The sequence below is a fragment of the Lithobates pipiens genome, unplaced genomic scaffold (genome assembly GCF_037356315.1).
Source record: "Lithobates pipiens isolate NorthernLeopardFrog02 unplaced genomic scaffold, aLitPip1_a1.2 Scaffold_22, whole genome shotgun sequence".
Lineage (NCBI taxonomy): Eukaryota > Metazoa > Chordata > Amphibia > Anura > Ranidae > Lithobates > Lithobates pipiens.
The window spans coordinates 18080091-18097586 of record NW_027507784.1 but is presented as its reverse complement, the minus strand read 5'-3'; the positions used below and the strand labels follow the sequence as shown (position 1 = coordinate 18097586).

At 43.7% G+C, this 17496-nt stretch overlaps 1 protein-coding gene across 1 annotated transcript; it reads right to left on the bottom strand.

Annotated features, from left to right (window-relative positions):
• Positions 1 to 1122, bottom strand: LOC143925365 (olfactory receptor 8G17-like). The gene has a single exon (XM_077449933.1). It carries the CDS (start codon positions 1029 to 1031, stop codon positions 120 to 122), a length of 912 nt encoding a protein of 303 aa, XP_077306059.1. The 5' UTR covers positions 1032 to 1122; the 3' UTR covers positions 1 to 119.
• Positions 1123 to 17496: the final 16374 nt, after the last annotated feature.

Here is a 17496-nt window from a genome sequence, read left to right as displayed (position 1 = left end):
TTCGCTGGCTCCTGTGTCAGGTAAGTGACACATAATGGACTACTATGCGATGCGATGCATAGTAGTCCATTATGCTTTACCTTTGCAGGGAATGAAAGAGGAAGTAAACTCATCAGGGTTTACTTCCTCTTTAAAACACCTTCTAATGCTGTTCTGAAATCCTGGTTCCTCAGACTATAAATTAGAGGATTGAGGAGAGGAACGATCACTGTATAAAAGATAGACACCACTTTGGCACCAGGAAAATGATGAGTAGCACTTGGCCAAAAATAATTAAGCATCCCAGAGCAATAAAATATGAAAACCACAGCCAAATGAGAAGTACATGTAGAGAAAACTTTACTTGTTTTACCCTTAATTTGCATTTTCAAGACTATTTTTAATATAAAGACATAAGGCAGGAAGGTCAGTATTAGAGACAGAACTCCAAGGAAGCCACTCAAGAGAAGCATGAGCAGCATGTTGATGTAGATGTCACTGCAAGATATCTGAAGCAACTGGGGAAGGTCACAGAAGTAGCTATCTATAATATCTGATTGACAATATGTTAATTTAGAGGCATAAAATGTGTGAACTAAAGAGTTCATTAAACCAACACACCACACACTAGAGACCAATTGCACACACACTTTCCAGCGCATGATCTGTACATAATGCAATGGCTGGCAAACAGCAGTATATCGATCAAAGGACATGACGGACAACAGGAAAACCTCAGAGACAGCAAGGAACATGAAGAAAAAGACTTGGGTTATACAAGCCGCCGTGGTCATCGTTCTTTTCTTAGTGTAAAGGTCAAATAGCATTCGCGGGACGGTGACTGAGGAGAAACAAAGGTCCAAACTGGCCAGGTTCCCGAGGAAAAAATACATAGGAACGTGGAGGTGAGGGTCGGTGACTATGATGAAGATGATCAGTAAATTCCAAATGAATGTCAGAAGGTAGATGAGAAGGAAAAAAAGAAAGAGAGGAAGCTGAAGAGATGGAAGGCCAGACAGTCCAGAGAGAAAAAATATTGTCTGATTCCCCATGGAATTATTTTTTATTATTTTTATTACAAGAAAATTATCAAGAGGTAATTTCTTAAATATTTTAAAATTGACCTTTTTTTTATTTTTCTAAAACTCACAGGATAACTTAACTTTATTTCAATCCACAAAATTATATATATATATACAGAAATTCTCCAACAAAGTGGACTCCAATTGTGAACTCAAAATGTACTGTTATTGAAGACACGTGAGCCAGTTTCACATGGCTGTTTCATATTGCTATGACCCGCAAAGGAAATTGTAAAAATGCTCCAAAAGAAATAGCAAATGTGATCTTACATTTTATTTCTAGGTAAAACAAGCCAGATTCTTATTAGCATGAATGAATATCTACAAAAAAAAATAGCCAAAAAAATGTAACCCCTAATGCCGCGTACACACGACCGGACTTTTCGATGGGCTAGGTCCGACGGTCTTTCCGACGGACTTTCGGCAGAGTTCTGACGGACTTTCCAAATGAACGGACTTGGCCACACACAATCACACCAAAGTCCGACGGATTCGAATGTGATGACGTACGACCGGACTAGAATAAGGAAGTTCATAGCCAGTAGCCAATAGCTGCCCTAGCGTCGGTTTTTGTCCATCGGACTAGCATACACACGAACGGATTTCTCGGTCCGGCGGAGTTCCGGTGGAAACATTTAAAACATGTTCTATTTCTAAAGTCTGCTTGATTTTTGGCAAGCAAAGGTCCGATGGAGCCCACACACGATCGAATTGTCTGACGGACTCGTTCCATCGGACCTTTGCTGTCAAAAAGTCCGGTCGTATGTACGCGGCATAATTCTTAAGTGTTCTGAAATAGTATAATATGCAAACTAGAAAGAAAAAAAAAAATCAACCTGTTTACTACAGACATACAGTTAATAAAAAAACGATGCGTTCCATAATTATATAAAAAATAATGGCTAGTGAATTCATCGCTTATCTTTTTTATTGTCCATATGAAACAACGTTCATAACAGACCATAGTGACAAAAAGTACTATTCAAAAGCAAAGCTGCCCTTCATCTCCCCTGTTATAAAGGAAAAAAAACTCACATAAATAGGTCATTAACACAATGTTACTATATGATGAATGCTAAGATCAATCACCACAGTACAGGACTATAAATGCAAGTAATCACATCAAACTCTTATACGGTCAATACAGTGATTATCTGAGCATATGTTCAACATAAAATGTCAAGTACTCTCAAATATAGAATACATTTCATAAAAATAAGTCCACTTCATCACTTCATTAAGTAACTAAACATTTAAAGGGGTTGTAAAGGTAAATGTTTTTTCACCTTAATGCATTCTATGCATTAAGGTGAAAAAACATCTGACAGTCCCGGCGCCCCCAGCCCCCCCGTTTTACTTACCTCACCCCTCGAAAGTCCCGCGCTCGTCCCCCGACGTCCTTTCCACCGTTCAGCCTGGCCGCTGATTGGCTGGAGTGGATGGATGGAAAGCAGCGCAGCCATTGGCTCGCGCTGCTGTCAATCACATCCACTGATGTGGAGCGTCGGGGGGCGGGGCCGTGTGATACAGCGAGCGGCTATAGCCGCCGGCTGTATCACGGGAGCGCACCCGCAGATGCTTCTCACCATGTGAGGGAGCTCGCATGAACGTGAGAAGCACCTGCAGGAGGAAGCTGAGACAGCCGCCGAGGGACCCCAGAAGAGCAGGTTCGGGGCCACTCTGTGCAAAACGAGCTGCACAGTGGAGGTAAGTATGACATGTTTGTTATTTAAAAAAAAAAAAAAATCACTTTACAATCCCTTTAAGCTTCAATCGGTGCTCACTGGACACTTAAACCTCATTCCTGCCCAGACCAATTTTCAGCTTTCAGTGCTGTCACTCTTTGAATGACAATTGTGTGGTCATGCAACACTGTACCCAAATAAAATTTTTATACTTTTTTTCACACAAATAGAGCTTTCTTTTGGTGGTATTTAATCACTACTGGGGGTTTTATTTATTTTTTGCCAAATAAACAAAAAAAGGCTGAACGTTTTGCAGAAAAAAAAATGTTTTCATAGTTTGTTATACAATTTTGCAAACAGATAATTTTTCTTATTGATGTGAGCGGATGAGGCTGCACTGATAAGCACTTATAGACTGCATTGATAGGCACTGATAAGGCAGCACTGATAGGTGGCACTTGTGGGCACTGATCAGGAGGCACTGATGAGGTTGCACTGATGGGTGGCACTGATGGGCACTGATAGGTGGCACTGATGGGCACTGATATGAACTGGTAGGTGACACTGATAGGCAACACTGATAGGTGGCACTGATGATGAGGCACTGATTGGGAGTGGGCACTAATAGGTGGCACAGGTGGGCACTGATGGGCACTGTTGCAGCAGTATTTATGGGCACTGGTAGGTGGCACTGGTGTGCACTGTTGAGGTGGCAGTGGCTCTCCATGTGCGGTACTGATGTCCTGTTTACACAAGCCGGTAATTTCTCCTCACGCTGTTAGTGTGAGGGGGAAAAAAAGCAGATTACCAGCTTCTGTTTACATCACCCAATCAGCTGTCATTGGCTAACAGCTGTTCACGTGGTAAGGGGCCGTCTCATGGACTCGCTGATCACAGAAAGTGTTTTTAGGTGAGGATCAAGTGGGGATCCTGTGTCTTTGCGTTAAAATTTTTTGTCAAATTTGGAGTCAGGGTGGTGGTAAATGTCTTGTAATAGGGGTTAGGGAGACCATCGGGGCCTGGAGCAGAACCTGGTTTGAGGTTCTTAATGACTTCCTGAACCTCTTCTTCTGAGAAGGGGGCCTCCAGCATATTATTTTTTATTTTTATGTATTTTATGTTATTTTAAGTTATTTCCCTATCCACATTTGTTTGCAGAGCACTCTTAACAACATGATGCTGCCATTTGCAGCCCTCTAGCCCTTTCCATTACTTTTTTTAGAGCCATTTTAGTCCTCAAAAGTTCTGTTCCCCATTAACTTCAATGGGGTTCGGTTTCGGGGTCAAGTTCGGGTGCCGAACTCAAACTTTTTTGCGAAGTTCGGCCGAACCCGAACATCCAGTTGTCCGCTCAACTCTATAGAAAACCTTTGGAGGGAGTTGAAAGTCCATGTTGCCCAGCGACAGCCCCAAAACATCACTGCTCTAGAGGAGATCTGCATGGAGGAATGGGCCAACATACCAGCAACAGTGTGTGACAACCTTGTGAAGACTTACAGAAAACGTTTTTGCCCCACTGTATGTGTATACATGTGTGTGTATTTATTTATGTACAGTATGTATCTATCCGTCTCTCTCTCTTTCTCTCTTTCTCTCTCTATCTACATCAATCTCTTGACAGATAGATAGATAGATAGATAGATAGATAGATAGATAGATAGATAGATAGATAGATAGATAGATATAGATAGATAGATAGATAGATAGATAGATAGATAGATAGATAGATAGATAGATAGATAGATAGATAGATAGATAGATGTAGATAGATTATACTATACATCCATACAGGTTGGTTAGTAAACCCTTGGTGAACTAATAGCTTAAACACTTAATGACCATCCACCGCAGTTATACTGCAGCAGGTTGGTTCTCCTGGGCGAATCTACGTCATGGTACGCCAACCACTTTAAAAGCTCTAGAGGGCGTGCACACGCCTGCGGCATTACACCGGAGCCAATGCTGGCCATCCTGCGGTCACTCCTGACAGAGACAGAATGGAGATCTTTCAATTTAAACAAACAGATCTCCCTCCTGTCAGGGGAGGAGAGACAGATCTGCTGTTCCTACTGATTAGGAACAGCGATTAGTCTCCTCCTTCAGGCAGTCCCCTCCCCCCACAGTTAGAAACACTCCCTAGGGAACACATTTAACCCCTTGATCACCCCCCCTGTGTTAACCTCTTCCCTGCCAGTGACATTTATATAGTAATCAGTGGCTATTTTTAGGTTTGATCTCTGTACAAATATCAATGGTCCAAAAAGTTTTAAAAGTGGCGCAATGTCGCAGTCCCACTAAAAATTGCAGATTTCTGCCATTGATAGTAAAAAAATAATAATAATAAAGATGCTATAAATATATCCCCTTTTTTGTAGACACTATAACTTTTGTGCAAACCAATTAATATACAGTTATTGTGTTTTTTTTTTTACCTAAAATATATAGAAGAATAAATATTGCCCTAAACTGAAAAAAAAAATGTTTTGTTTTTTAAATTTCGAATATGAATATGAATATTTTTTTTTTTCAAAATTGATTTAGACCTATTTGTGGCAAAAAAGAAGACATCAAATTTGTTTGGGTACAACGTCTCATGACTGCGCAATTGTCAGTTAAAGCGAAGCAGTGCCATATCACAAAAAATGGCCTGGTCATGAAGGGGGCAAATTCTTCCGGTCCTTAAGTGGTTAAAAACAAATCTTTTTTTTTTTTTTTTATATGTAATTTCTTTATGTTTATGAGCTTTTAGAAGTGTTTAGAAGTGTTTAGTTTATATCTGGAAGAAAAAAATATTTACTACAATTTAAAAAAAAATAGAGTTTAAACGATTCCATAAAACAAAGAGAATATTGAATATACTATGATTGATTAAATAGAAAGTGACTGATGATTATGAAAATGTGTTGACATTTTATATATTAAGCATTAATCCATGGTATTCAATTATATCATGTTTGATATGGATCAGAGTACTTTCTTACTTATTGTTAAAGCTCTGACAATTTGCAGATGGGTACATGAATTTGGACACTATATACTACCAATATTGGTTGGTATATTGGACTGCTCTATTGCTGCTCTGGGAGGGATTGGTTTTTTGAGCTGTGAAAGAGATACGAAAAACAGAGGGGAATGTATGCTTATTACATGCTGATTACAAGTTTTCCCAAGCTTGTGCGATTACAGGCAACCGACTCCCCGATTAGAGTAGAAAGGGTTACAATACTCAGAGCTCTATTTAGGATAACATTGATCACGCTTTACCCATCCTCTTGAAAAAGTCCCTGGTGGACGAAACATGTCAAGGAGTTACCTAAATGGTGGGTGTGTCTGAGAGGCCAAGTTTAAAGGAAAAGCCTGTCTGTGAGCACCGCTTTGATCCATATATTAGCTTGCAATTGCATGTGGTGGGGGCAGTGACTTTAACCAGTTCCCGACCAGTGCACGCCGATGTACGTCGGCAGAATGGCACGGGCAGGCAAATGGGCATACCTGTACGTCCCTTTAAATTTACCGCCCTGCCATCGGGACCCCCGTGAGTGCAGTCACGGGACCCGCGGACTCGATCGCAACGGGCATACCCGCGATCATCTCACAGGGCAGCCGAATGAAGAAATGCCCTTGTAAACAGCATTTCTCCATTCTGCCTAGCAACTAGTGACGCTGATCTCTGCTCCATGTGATTGGAGCAGAGATCAGTGTTCACTAAATGAAAGCCCAGCCCCCAACAGTTAGTAACGCACCCCTAGGAACACTTAACCCCTACACTGCCACCCACTGGCTAACCCCTTCACTGCCAGTGTCATTTACACAGGAATCACTGCATTTATATAGCAGTGATTGCGGTATAAATGACAATGGTCCCAAAAATGTGTCAAAAATGTCCGATGTGTCTGCCATAATGTCGCAGTCACAATAAAAAATGCTGATGAAGGGGCGTGGTCTGGACGCTGAGGAGAATGGCAGCCTAACTAGCGCACTCCTGCTGTTACGGAGGGAAAACAGTAAATAACGGAGGTAAATCTGACCCCACAGTCTATGGACCGACATGGGAACATCCTCCCGTGGATCCTCTGCGTCCCGATCCAGGTCTCCTCGAGATTTGGCTCACAGAGCGAGTCAAAACATCCCCGAGATGTTCCGCTCCCAGGCCAGCAATATGGCGTCCTCACAAAGCTCGCCATCACCTCAAAGCATCACACAGTCTACAAGGCCATCCTCTGCCAACGGCGAGATTGTGCTCGAACCGCAACAACATCCCAGCCTTACCGACCTTAGATCAGTGGCAGACGATATAAAGAACACACTAACGGTGGCGATCTCTGAGCTCCGCATTGACATCCAAGCGATAGCGAGCAGAGTCCAGGATGTTGAACACAGAACGGCACAACACTCTATGGTAATCCGCCGGTCCTGTCAGATCATAGACGCTCACACCCTGCAACTCAGAGACCTGAACCGCCACATGGAGGATCTCGACAACCGCGGTAGACGCCATAACCTGCGTCTCCGCAGACTCCCTGAATCGATCGAAGCCGATCGCTTGAGATCGGAGGTAACGGGCCTATTCAACTCTATCCTGGATCGGGACCCCCTGACACCTATAGGATTGGAGCGCATTCACCGCGCCCTACGCCCGCGAGGCAAAGAGACGGACCCCCCCAGGGACGTGGTCTGTTGTGTGATTGACTACCAACTTAAGGAGGACATTCTCAGACAAGCGCGGGTTAAACACCCGCTGATATACAAAGAAACAGAGGTTCGCTTGTTCCAAGACTTATCCTCCATTACACTTCAGCGTCGCAAGGAACTCCGCCCACTTCTGGAGGTTCTGCGCGCCAAGGACATACAGTATAGATGGAAGTACCCATTTGCGCTGTCAGCTTCCGCGCAAGGCCGCTCTGCTATGCTTCGGGTCTCGGAGGACCTAGGCCGCTTTTGTACCACTCTTGAGATCCCCTACACGGAAGTACCTGATTGGTACGCGGAATTCCGCCCGCAAACCGTGAGACGCTATCAACAAGAGCACGAACCGATGGAAACTCAGGAACATCGTAATCGCAGACAACGCTCGCCATCCGAAGATCTACTTCACGACTCACGAAACGGCTCTACTGACAACACCAGCCCGCTGAAGGCTCCGCACATGAGAAGAGCTCGTCGGGAGCGTTGATCAGCTATACAGATGCTTCACCCTTTCCACTGAACTGCTAAGCGGGACTCTCCAGTTTTTTTTTTTTTTTTGTTATCTCTCTCCCATCATATTTTTGGCCGGGTTTTTATGGCCACTTCGTTACTCAGGGGATTATCACTGGAATTTTTTTGTAAATTTCAGTATACCCAAGGACTGTTGCCTACAGCTTTGACCTGGACTCATATTTTCCTCCTTACATCACTCCTATTTGTAAGGGTAAAGTTTTTATTCTTTATCTATGTTCTTCCTCTCACAGATGCGATCCACACGGACCCAATGCATCGACCCTCAGGTGACTCCCTCATCTGGAGACCGCACGTAATTCTCCACCCAGGTACCGTATGTTACCCCAGTCCTGACTCAAGTTTTCACGGGCTGTTTAATTAGGTGGATGATCCTTCGCCTTCATCTCTTTCCCTTCACAACTATGCGCTGTGGTCCCTGTGGATTGCCCCCCCAGTCTTTCCATGATACCAAGATTTTAGAAAGGGACTTGTATTTATGTTTGGTGTTGCTATGGTGCTCACACGGGTTCCATTCCCTAATGGGCTCCCAACCGCTTGCGAGATCTTTGTGTTACCCCCCTTCTATTGACCACCCAGGTGCCTAATGGGCCCACGGGCAATGGGGAGAACTAACGAGCACAGCCTGACACACCTGGGCTCTATCCTAGTTTGCCGATCTCCCGGTTAACATTCACTATCTAAAGCAGCCTGTGTTACAACATTTCCTCTATTCCTCACTAGGAGGAGGTCAATTTCATGTACACCTCTTCCCTTCAATGGGGGGGTCACAAACTTGCAACATATGTCATTTATTGAAATAGAGGGATTCAATCCCCTCTCCCATCACAATACAACACCACCGCATATCAGCTACACTTATGTGCCCTCTTAGGCAAATTCAGAACATCTCAGCTAATACAGTGATCAGCGGAGTGTTTCCAGTGATAGGCTTTCGCCTCGTCCCCAAGGCTACTCCAGTTCAATTTTGGGAAGAGTTAGTTCTGTTTTATTGTCATAGAGTACCTGCTTAGCCTGATAACCGTAATTTAGTTTAAATTGAGGTCTGTCAACTGTTTAGTTCTGATACAGTATAACTCACCTCTCATGGCCTGCTGTACTTCACTGTTTTTTTTTTCTTTGTTTTGTTTATTTTTTCTCCTTTTGAATGATCTCTGTATGTATGCTCATGCTAGATTTTACAGATAAATATCACATACCAGCAGGAATGCACCCTTTGCCCCCTGTCCTTTTATGTCCCTTATGATCGTGCTCTCAGATGACGTGCCTTTCATACTGGTTGGACACAATTGACAATGCTCAATCCTTCTTTCTTGTTTTTTTTTTCATTGCCAATGATCTAGACTGTCCCTTGGCAGATTGTATTTCTCTTTCCTCCTACATTAGCATCCATCTCCTTCCCTCCGTTCGGCTGTTAGCATCTCTTAATTTTGTATTTCTACTCCTCAATACCCCGGATTACGTCCCACACAGAGGTATCCCGCTTCGCCCTATTACTTTAGTTATCATAAGTTACTGGACTATCTCAGATCTGTCAAGGTTTAACCCTGTGCACAGCATTTACTGCGCAGGGCACAGCGAGCAGGTTCTCACTATAAACCATCAACGAGTCGATTTCTATACTAGTCTCGATCGCATTTCTCTTCAAACCACAAGTGTAAGATCCTTCGAGACTCGTTCTCCCCCCTCACCTATCCTATTTCTTCCCGGTTTCCTCTGCCCTCCTTCTCCTCTAGTATTAGTTTTACGCATATTACTACATATCCCTATCGCTAGTCTCTTTACTGACCCCAGTCATCAAGTACCTAGGGTGTACCACCGCGTGACACACACGTAAAAAATTCCACACTCCCTTCGCAGCCCCGAAATTAGGATGGCCTCCCCTTCCCGCAAGTCACATTCCATGACACTCTCGTTGAAGTTGGTCTCCATCAATGCTAGAGGTCTCAACTTGCCGGAGAAGAGATCCCAGCTCCTGCGGGAGTGCCATAAACTAAAAGCGAATATAATATTTACACAGGAAATGCATTTCCTGACAGACAAAACTCCTAAATTGTCAGATAAAAACTTCCCCACGGTTTTCCATTCGACGAACTGCCACTCCAAATCAAAAGGAGTGTCGACCCTTATCTCTAAAAACACACCTTTTCAACTAACGGACTCACTAAGCGACACTGAAGGGAGATACTTATTCCTTAAAGGGACCATTTATTCCAAACCAATCACCATTGCTAATATATACTCTCCCAACACAAAACAAGTCACTTTTTTCCGTTTCGTCTGTGACCTTTTATCTTCCTTCTCATCAGGCATTCTCGTTCTCGGAGGGGACTTTAATGTCCCCCTGAACCCTATCTTAGATTCATCCACTGGTTCCTTCGGCCATGCCATACAAAGCCTTGAAATAAATCAAACTGCAACTTCAAAACATCTTGCTACATGATACCTGGAGAACGCTGAACCCACAAGGAAAAGACTACACATACTTTTCACCTCTTCATCAAAAATATTCCCGAATTGACTATTTCTTTATTTCACAACCTGACATCCCACTTTTAACTAAGACCACGATAGAGCCTATGACATTCTCCGACCACCACCCGATCACCATCCTTCTAGAATTTCCCGAGTCGGTCACCAAGTCTAAAACGTGGAGACTTAATCCCTCTCTGCTCAAAGATCCAACTAATGTAGCCAGACTCGGCACTTGTCTTACAGACTATTTCAGAATCAATGACATCCCCGACACCCCCACCCTAGTACAATGGGAAGCTCATAAAGCTATCATTAGAGGGGAATTTATCAAATTATCCTCACTCTTTAAAAAAGAACACCAGAACAAAATAGCAAAACTTATGTCCCAAATACGCGCGCTGGAAGCCACACACAAACAGACTCTTGCTCTACAGACCTACCAAGCTTTGACCCAAGCCAGGAAACAGCTGTTTGAAGAACTTAACCTGAAAACTAAGAGACAATATGTCTTAAGGAATAAACTCTTTTACGAAAAGGGTAATAAAGTTGGCTCTCTCCTGGCTAGAGCAGTCCAAAGCAAGAAACATAGCACAACTGTACATCAGGTCAATGACAAACATGGTAAGGTTCACACCTCAAACGAAGCTATAGCCCAACATTTTGAAGAATACTACCAAACGTTATACAACATTCCATCTAGACCCACCAAGCCTAGTAGTCTGGATACGAGACAGCATTTAATTAGAGAATTCCTCTCCAAATTTGGCCCGAACCCTATTTCCCAGGAAACTGCCCAAAAGCTAAATATCCCCTTATCTGAAGAAGAATTCGACAAGGCGGTAAAAGATATGAAGGTCGGGAAGGCACCAGGCCCAGACGGATTCCCTTTGATATATTACAAAATGTTTCCAGACATACTTAAACCCCGCTTTCTCTTAGCTTTTAGATCCTTTGCTTCTACTTCTCAAGCCCCCCCTCAAATGCTTGAAGCCCACATCACGGTAATACCGAAGGAGGACAAAAACCCATCCCTGGTAACGAATTATCGCCCCATATCACTCATTAATGTGGATGTCAAGATCTATGCTAAAATCCTTGCGAACCGCATATTGCCGCTTCTCCCGTCCTTGATCTCCTTGGATCAGGTGGGATTTATTCCGGGACGAGAAGGTAGAGATAATACCATTAAAGCACTAAACATCCACCATTGGTTGACCTCCGCCAACAAACAAGGGTTTTTTCTTTCTCTGGATGCCGAGAAGGCGTTTGACAGAGTGGCCTGGGACTACATGGACTCGGTCCTCAAAGCACTAGGTTTGCCGGATCTGTTTCTATCATACATTCGAGCTCTGTACTCCCAGCCGACCGCTAGGGTACAGGTCAATGGCCACCTGTCAAACGCCTTCCGGCTCCATAATGGTACTAGGCAGGGCTGCCCCCTCTCACCCCTACTCTTTGTCCTCACTCTCGAGCCCCTTCTCAATAAACTAAAACTTAATCCGGACATCAGTGGCATAACCATCAAAACACGCACCTATAAAATAGCCGCTTTTGCGGATGACATCCTCCTCTTCTTAACCAACCCGCATATCTCTATCCCCAATCTTCTTTCCGACCTAGAGCTGTTCCAATCCATCTCAAATCTTAAAATAAATTATTCCAAATCTATTGCCCTGAATGTAACCCTCCCCACAGAGATGGTAGCGCAATGTCAAGCAAATTTTCCCTTCAATTGGGCCAAACATTCAATCACTTATCTTGGAATTAAAATACCGACGTCCCTTTTAAATCTTTTTAAAGAAAACTTTCTCCCAGCATTGCAAAAGACCAAAACAGACCTTAAAAATTGGAGATCTCTAAACGTTTCCTGGTTTGGTAGAGCCACACTCCTTAAAATGACAATCTTACCACGTTTCCTTTACTTATTACAATCGATTCCGATCAGCATCCCGTCGTCTTTTTTCCATTCTTTCCGACAAGCCTGTTCCTCCTTCATCTGGCAAAACAGAAAGCCAAGAATACAATTCACGCGTCTTACCCTTCCGAAAACCAAAGGAGGTATTGCTCTTCCTGACCTACGTCGATATTACTGGGCCACACACTTAGCTAGGATTGTGGACTAGAATGTCCACCAAAACGTTAAGGACTGGGTACCACTAGAGCACTCCATCTCTACACAATCTTTAAGGTTACTACCCTGGATACATCCACGTCATATACCGATACATCACAAGCAACACCCGTTAATTGGGCCCACACTGTATGTTATCCACAACGCATTAAAGACTAGACATGTGCAGAGTAAAATATTTCGTTTCGGAATTTCGTTTTCGTCTGAAAACTTAATTTATTTAGTTACTCCCGAAATTCGTTTTTATTTATTTCGTTTTTCGTTCAAAAATTGCATTCGTCCGAAAATCCACATGAATCACGGTCGAATCTGTCTTTGAAGGCTTATGGTGTCTGTCGAATGTATAAAGAAGATTCGACGGAGCTAGTATATAGCATACTTTAGAACCCTATTAAAGTCTATGGGACTCCAACGTTCAAAATCTAAAGTGCTAATTTTAAAGGCTAATTTGCAAGTTACTGTCCTAAAAAGTGTTTGGGGACCCGGGTCCTGCCCCAGGGGACATGGATCAATGCAAAAAAAAGTTTTAAAAACGGCCGTTTTTTCGGGAGCAGTGATTTTAATAATGATTAAAGTGAAACAATAAAAGTGTAATATTCCTTTAAATTTCGTAGGGGGGGGGGGTTGTCTATAGTATGCCTGTGAAGGGGCGCATGTTTCCCGTGCTTAGAATTGTCCCTGCACAAAGTGTCATTTATGCAGGAAAAAAAGTCCTTTAAAATCACTCGCAGCTATTATGAATTGTCGGCTCCCGTAATACAGAGAACACTCATTGAAAGTCATTGATAAAAAAATAAATAAATAAATAAATAAAAAAGCGTGGGGGTCCCCCAAATTCAATTGCCAGGCCCTTCAGGTCTGGTATGGATATTAAGGGGAACCCTGCCTCAAATTTAAGAAAAAATTTGACGTGGGGTTCCCCCTAAATATCCATAACCAGACCCTTCAGGTCTGGTATGGATATTAAGGGGAACCCCGCGTCAAATTTAAAAAAAAATTGACGTGGGGTTCCCCCTAAAAATCCATACCAGACCCTTTATCCGAGCACGCAACCTGGCAGGCCGCAGGAAAAGAGGGGGGGACGAGAGAGCGGCCCCCCCTCCCTCCTGAACCGTACCAGGCCACATGCCCTCAACATTGGGAGGATGCTTTGGGGGTCTGTGACCCCTCAAAGCACCTTGTCCCCATGTTGATGAGGACAAGGGCCTCATCCCCACAACCCTGGCCGGTGGTTGTGGAGGTCTGCGGGCCGGGGGCTTATCAGAATCTGGAAGCCCCCTTTAACAAGGGGACCCCCAGATCCCGGCCCCCCCCTGTTTGAAATGGTAAGGGGGTACAAAAGTACCCCTACCATTTCACAAAGAAAGTGTAAAAAATGTTTAAATAAAACAAACACACTTTTGAAAAATTCCTTTATTAAAAATAAAAAAATAAAAAAAAGATTCCAGCGGCGGTAATCCACTCTTGCTATCCAGCGACGGACGGTCATATCTCCAGCGATGTCTCATGTCATCCAGCGCAGCTCAGCATCCTTCTTCTGTCTCCGTGTAGGAGACATTGCAGGCATTCCGGCGGCTGACGTTTGTTATATACGGAGGGCGGGGCCACCCGTCACCTGACCCCGCCCCCCTCTGACGCAAGGGGAAACCCGGGGTTCCCCGTGACGTATAGGTGACCCCGCCCCCCTCTGATGTAACGGAAACCTGCCTGTGTTACATCAGAGGGGTGCGGGTCACCCCTACGTCACAGGGAACCCCGGGTTTCCCCTTGCGTCAGAGGGGGGCGGGGTCAGGTGACGGGTGGCCCCGCCCTCCGTATATAACAAACGTCAGCCGCCGGAATCCTTGCAGTGTCTCCTCCACGGAGACAGAAGAAGGATGCTGCGCTGCGCTGGATGACATGAGACATCGCTGGAGATATGACCGTCCGTCGCTGGATAGCAAGAGTGGATTACCGCCGCTGGAATCTTTTTTTTATTTTTTTATTTTTAATAAAGGAATTTTTCAAAAGTGTGTTTGTTTTATTTAAACATTTTTTACACTTTCTTTGTGAAATGGTAGGGGTACTTTTGTACCCCCTTACCATTTCAAACAGGGGGGGGGACCGGGATCTGGGGGTCCCCTTGTTAAAGGGGGCTTCCAGATTCTGATAAGCCCCCCGCCCGCAGACCTCCACAACCACCGGCCAGGGTTGTGGGGATGAGGCCCTTGTCTTCATCAACATGGGGACAAGGTGCTTTGAGGGGTCACAGACCCCCAAAGCATCCTCCCAATGTTGAGGGCATGTGGCCTGGTACGGTTCAGGAGGGAGGGGGGGCCGCTCTCTCATCCCCCCCTCTTTTCCTGCAGCCTGCCAGGTTGCGTGCTCGGATAAAGGGTCTGGTATGGATTTTTAGGGGGAACCCCACGTCAATTTTTTTTTTAATTTGACGCAGGGTTCCCCTTAATATCCATACCAGACCTGAAGGGTCTGGTTATGGATATTTAGGGGGAACCCCACGTCAAATTTTTTCTTAAATTTGAGGCAGGGTTCCCCTTAATATCCATACCAGACCTGAAGGGCCTGGTAATTGAATTTGGGGGACCCCCACGCTTTTTTTTTTTATTTATTTATTTATTTTTTTATCAATGACTTTCAATGAGTGTTCTCTGTATTACGGAGCCGACAATTCATTATAGCTGCGAGTGATTTTAAAGGACTTTTTTTCCTGCATAAATGACACTTTGTGCAGGGACAATTCTAAGCACGGGAAACATGCGCCCCTTCACAGGCATACTATAGACAACCCCCCCCCTACGAAATTTAAAGGAATATTACACTTTTATTGTTTCACTTTAATCATTATTAAAATCACTGCTCCCGAAAAAACGGCCGTTTTTAAAACTTTTTTTTGCATTGATACATGTCCCCTGGGGCAGGACCCGGGTCCCCAAACACTTTTTAGGACAGTATCTTGCAGAATCTTTTCTCTCTGTCAAATCTTTTTTCTCTGTCGAATATTTTCTCTATATAATCTTGGACTAATAGAGGTAAGGTTAGGCACATTCGAACACAGGTTCTATAGACACAGATTGTTGTCAGAGTCATGTCGAATCTCCTATTCTATATCGAACTGTTGTAACAATGAAAACGAAAATAAAGCATTTATTTATGTCGGATCTTTCGTTTTTCGGATTTTGTGCTTTCGTTATCGTTTGTCAAAACGAAAACGAAAATAGCTGAAATTCGGACGAAAATGCATTCGGACGAAAATGAATGCACATGTCTATTAAAGACCATATATCCACACCCGTGGTTGAGCCCACTAACTCCACTGAGGGACAACCCCGACTTACCGCCTGGCATGAGTCCCAACTTTCTGACTAGCACCTGGCCTCACAAGGAACTCACTGCTAGACAATTTTTCAACAGGAGAAGGACTTTCAGATCTCTGGCTGACCTGAATACCACGACTTCCCCTACCCACATCTCCGAATGGACGTATAGACAACTTCACCATTTCCTGGTAAGCCGACACATTACAGACCATTGGACAAGAGACTTGAATACTCTAGAAGAACTATGCACACAACACGTACCACAAAGACACCTCATCTCCATCCTTTATACATTTCTCTTCAGGGACAAATCAGCGTTCTCCAGCAAGCCCTATTCCTCATGGGAGCAAGATCTAGCTATCAAACTTTCTGACTCGGAATGGGAAACCATATGTACCTATATACACAAAGGTTCCCTCAACGTAGCGGTTCAAGAAGGAGGATACAAAATCCTCTCCAAATGGTACAGAACCCCTTCTCTGCTTCACAAATTCTCAGATGCCATCTCAAAATTATGCTGGCGCTGTGGCATGGCTGAGGGCACCATGCTCCACATTTGGTGGTCGTGTCCCTCCCTCCAAAATTTTTGGAGATCGGTCCACGACACCATACTTGCAGTAACTTCCCAAAGTAATGATTTCTCCCCAGCCTCCTATCTACTTCACTACACCAAAATCCCCAAAAGACGCTACTTTAAATCCCTCAATATGATTATGATCAATACTGCTCAACACTGCATCCCATGTCATTGGCGATCCTCTTCAGTACCAACTTTAGCTGAATCGTTCCGTAGATTGAACTATACCGAAACCTTTGAAGAATTAATTAGTATCTCTAATGACACAGTTACCAAATTTTCAGCAACCTGGCAGGACTGGTGTCGTTTCAAACTTACAGACGCTTACTCCTCACAATCTGGCTAAATGTCTCTCATACACTAGACTATTCCTTTCTCATTATCCCCCTTCTCCCCTAACTTTGCTACCCCCCCTTCCTATCCCCCACAACGTATATTATTGCATTGACTATCCTCCCATTATATGGTTCAGATGCTTTAGAATACCCTTCTACCTTGTCGTGTCACCCTTTAGGCCCTTTTTTTTTTTTTAACAAACTCTACAATTACCTAAGATTATCGTTATTGTATTTTACATATTTGGAAATTGGTTAAGTCCTGTCACCAGCTACAATGGCCTATCTACAGTGGTGTGAAAAAGTGTTTGCCCCCTTCCTCATTTCCTGTTCCTTTGCATGTTTGTCACACTTAAGTGTTTCGGAACATCAAACCAATTTAAACAATAGTCAAGGACAACACAAGTAAACACAAAATGCAATTTGTAAATGAAGGTGTTTATTATTAAAGGTGAAAAAAAATCCAAACCATCATGGCCCTGTGTGAAAAAGTGATTGCCCCCCTTGTTAAAACATACTATAACTGTGGTTGTCCACACCTGAGTTCAATTTCTCTAGCCACACCCAGGCCTGATTATTGCCACACCTGTTCACAATCAAGGCATCACTTAAATAGGAGCTGCTTGACACAGTAAGGTCCACCAGAAGATCCTTAAAAGCTACACATCATGCCGAGACCCAAAGAAATTCAGGAACAA

Bases quoted from the DNA above. Each gene is read 5' to 3' on its own strand.
- LOC143925365 (XM_077449933.1), bottom strand. From the start codon at position 1,031: ATGGGGAATCAGACAATATTTTTTCTCTCTGGACTGTCTGGCCTTCCA.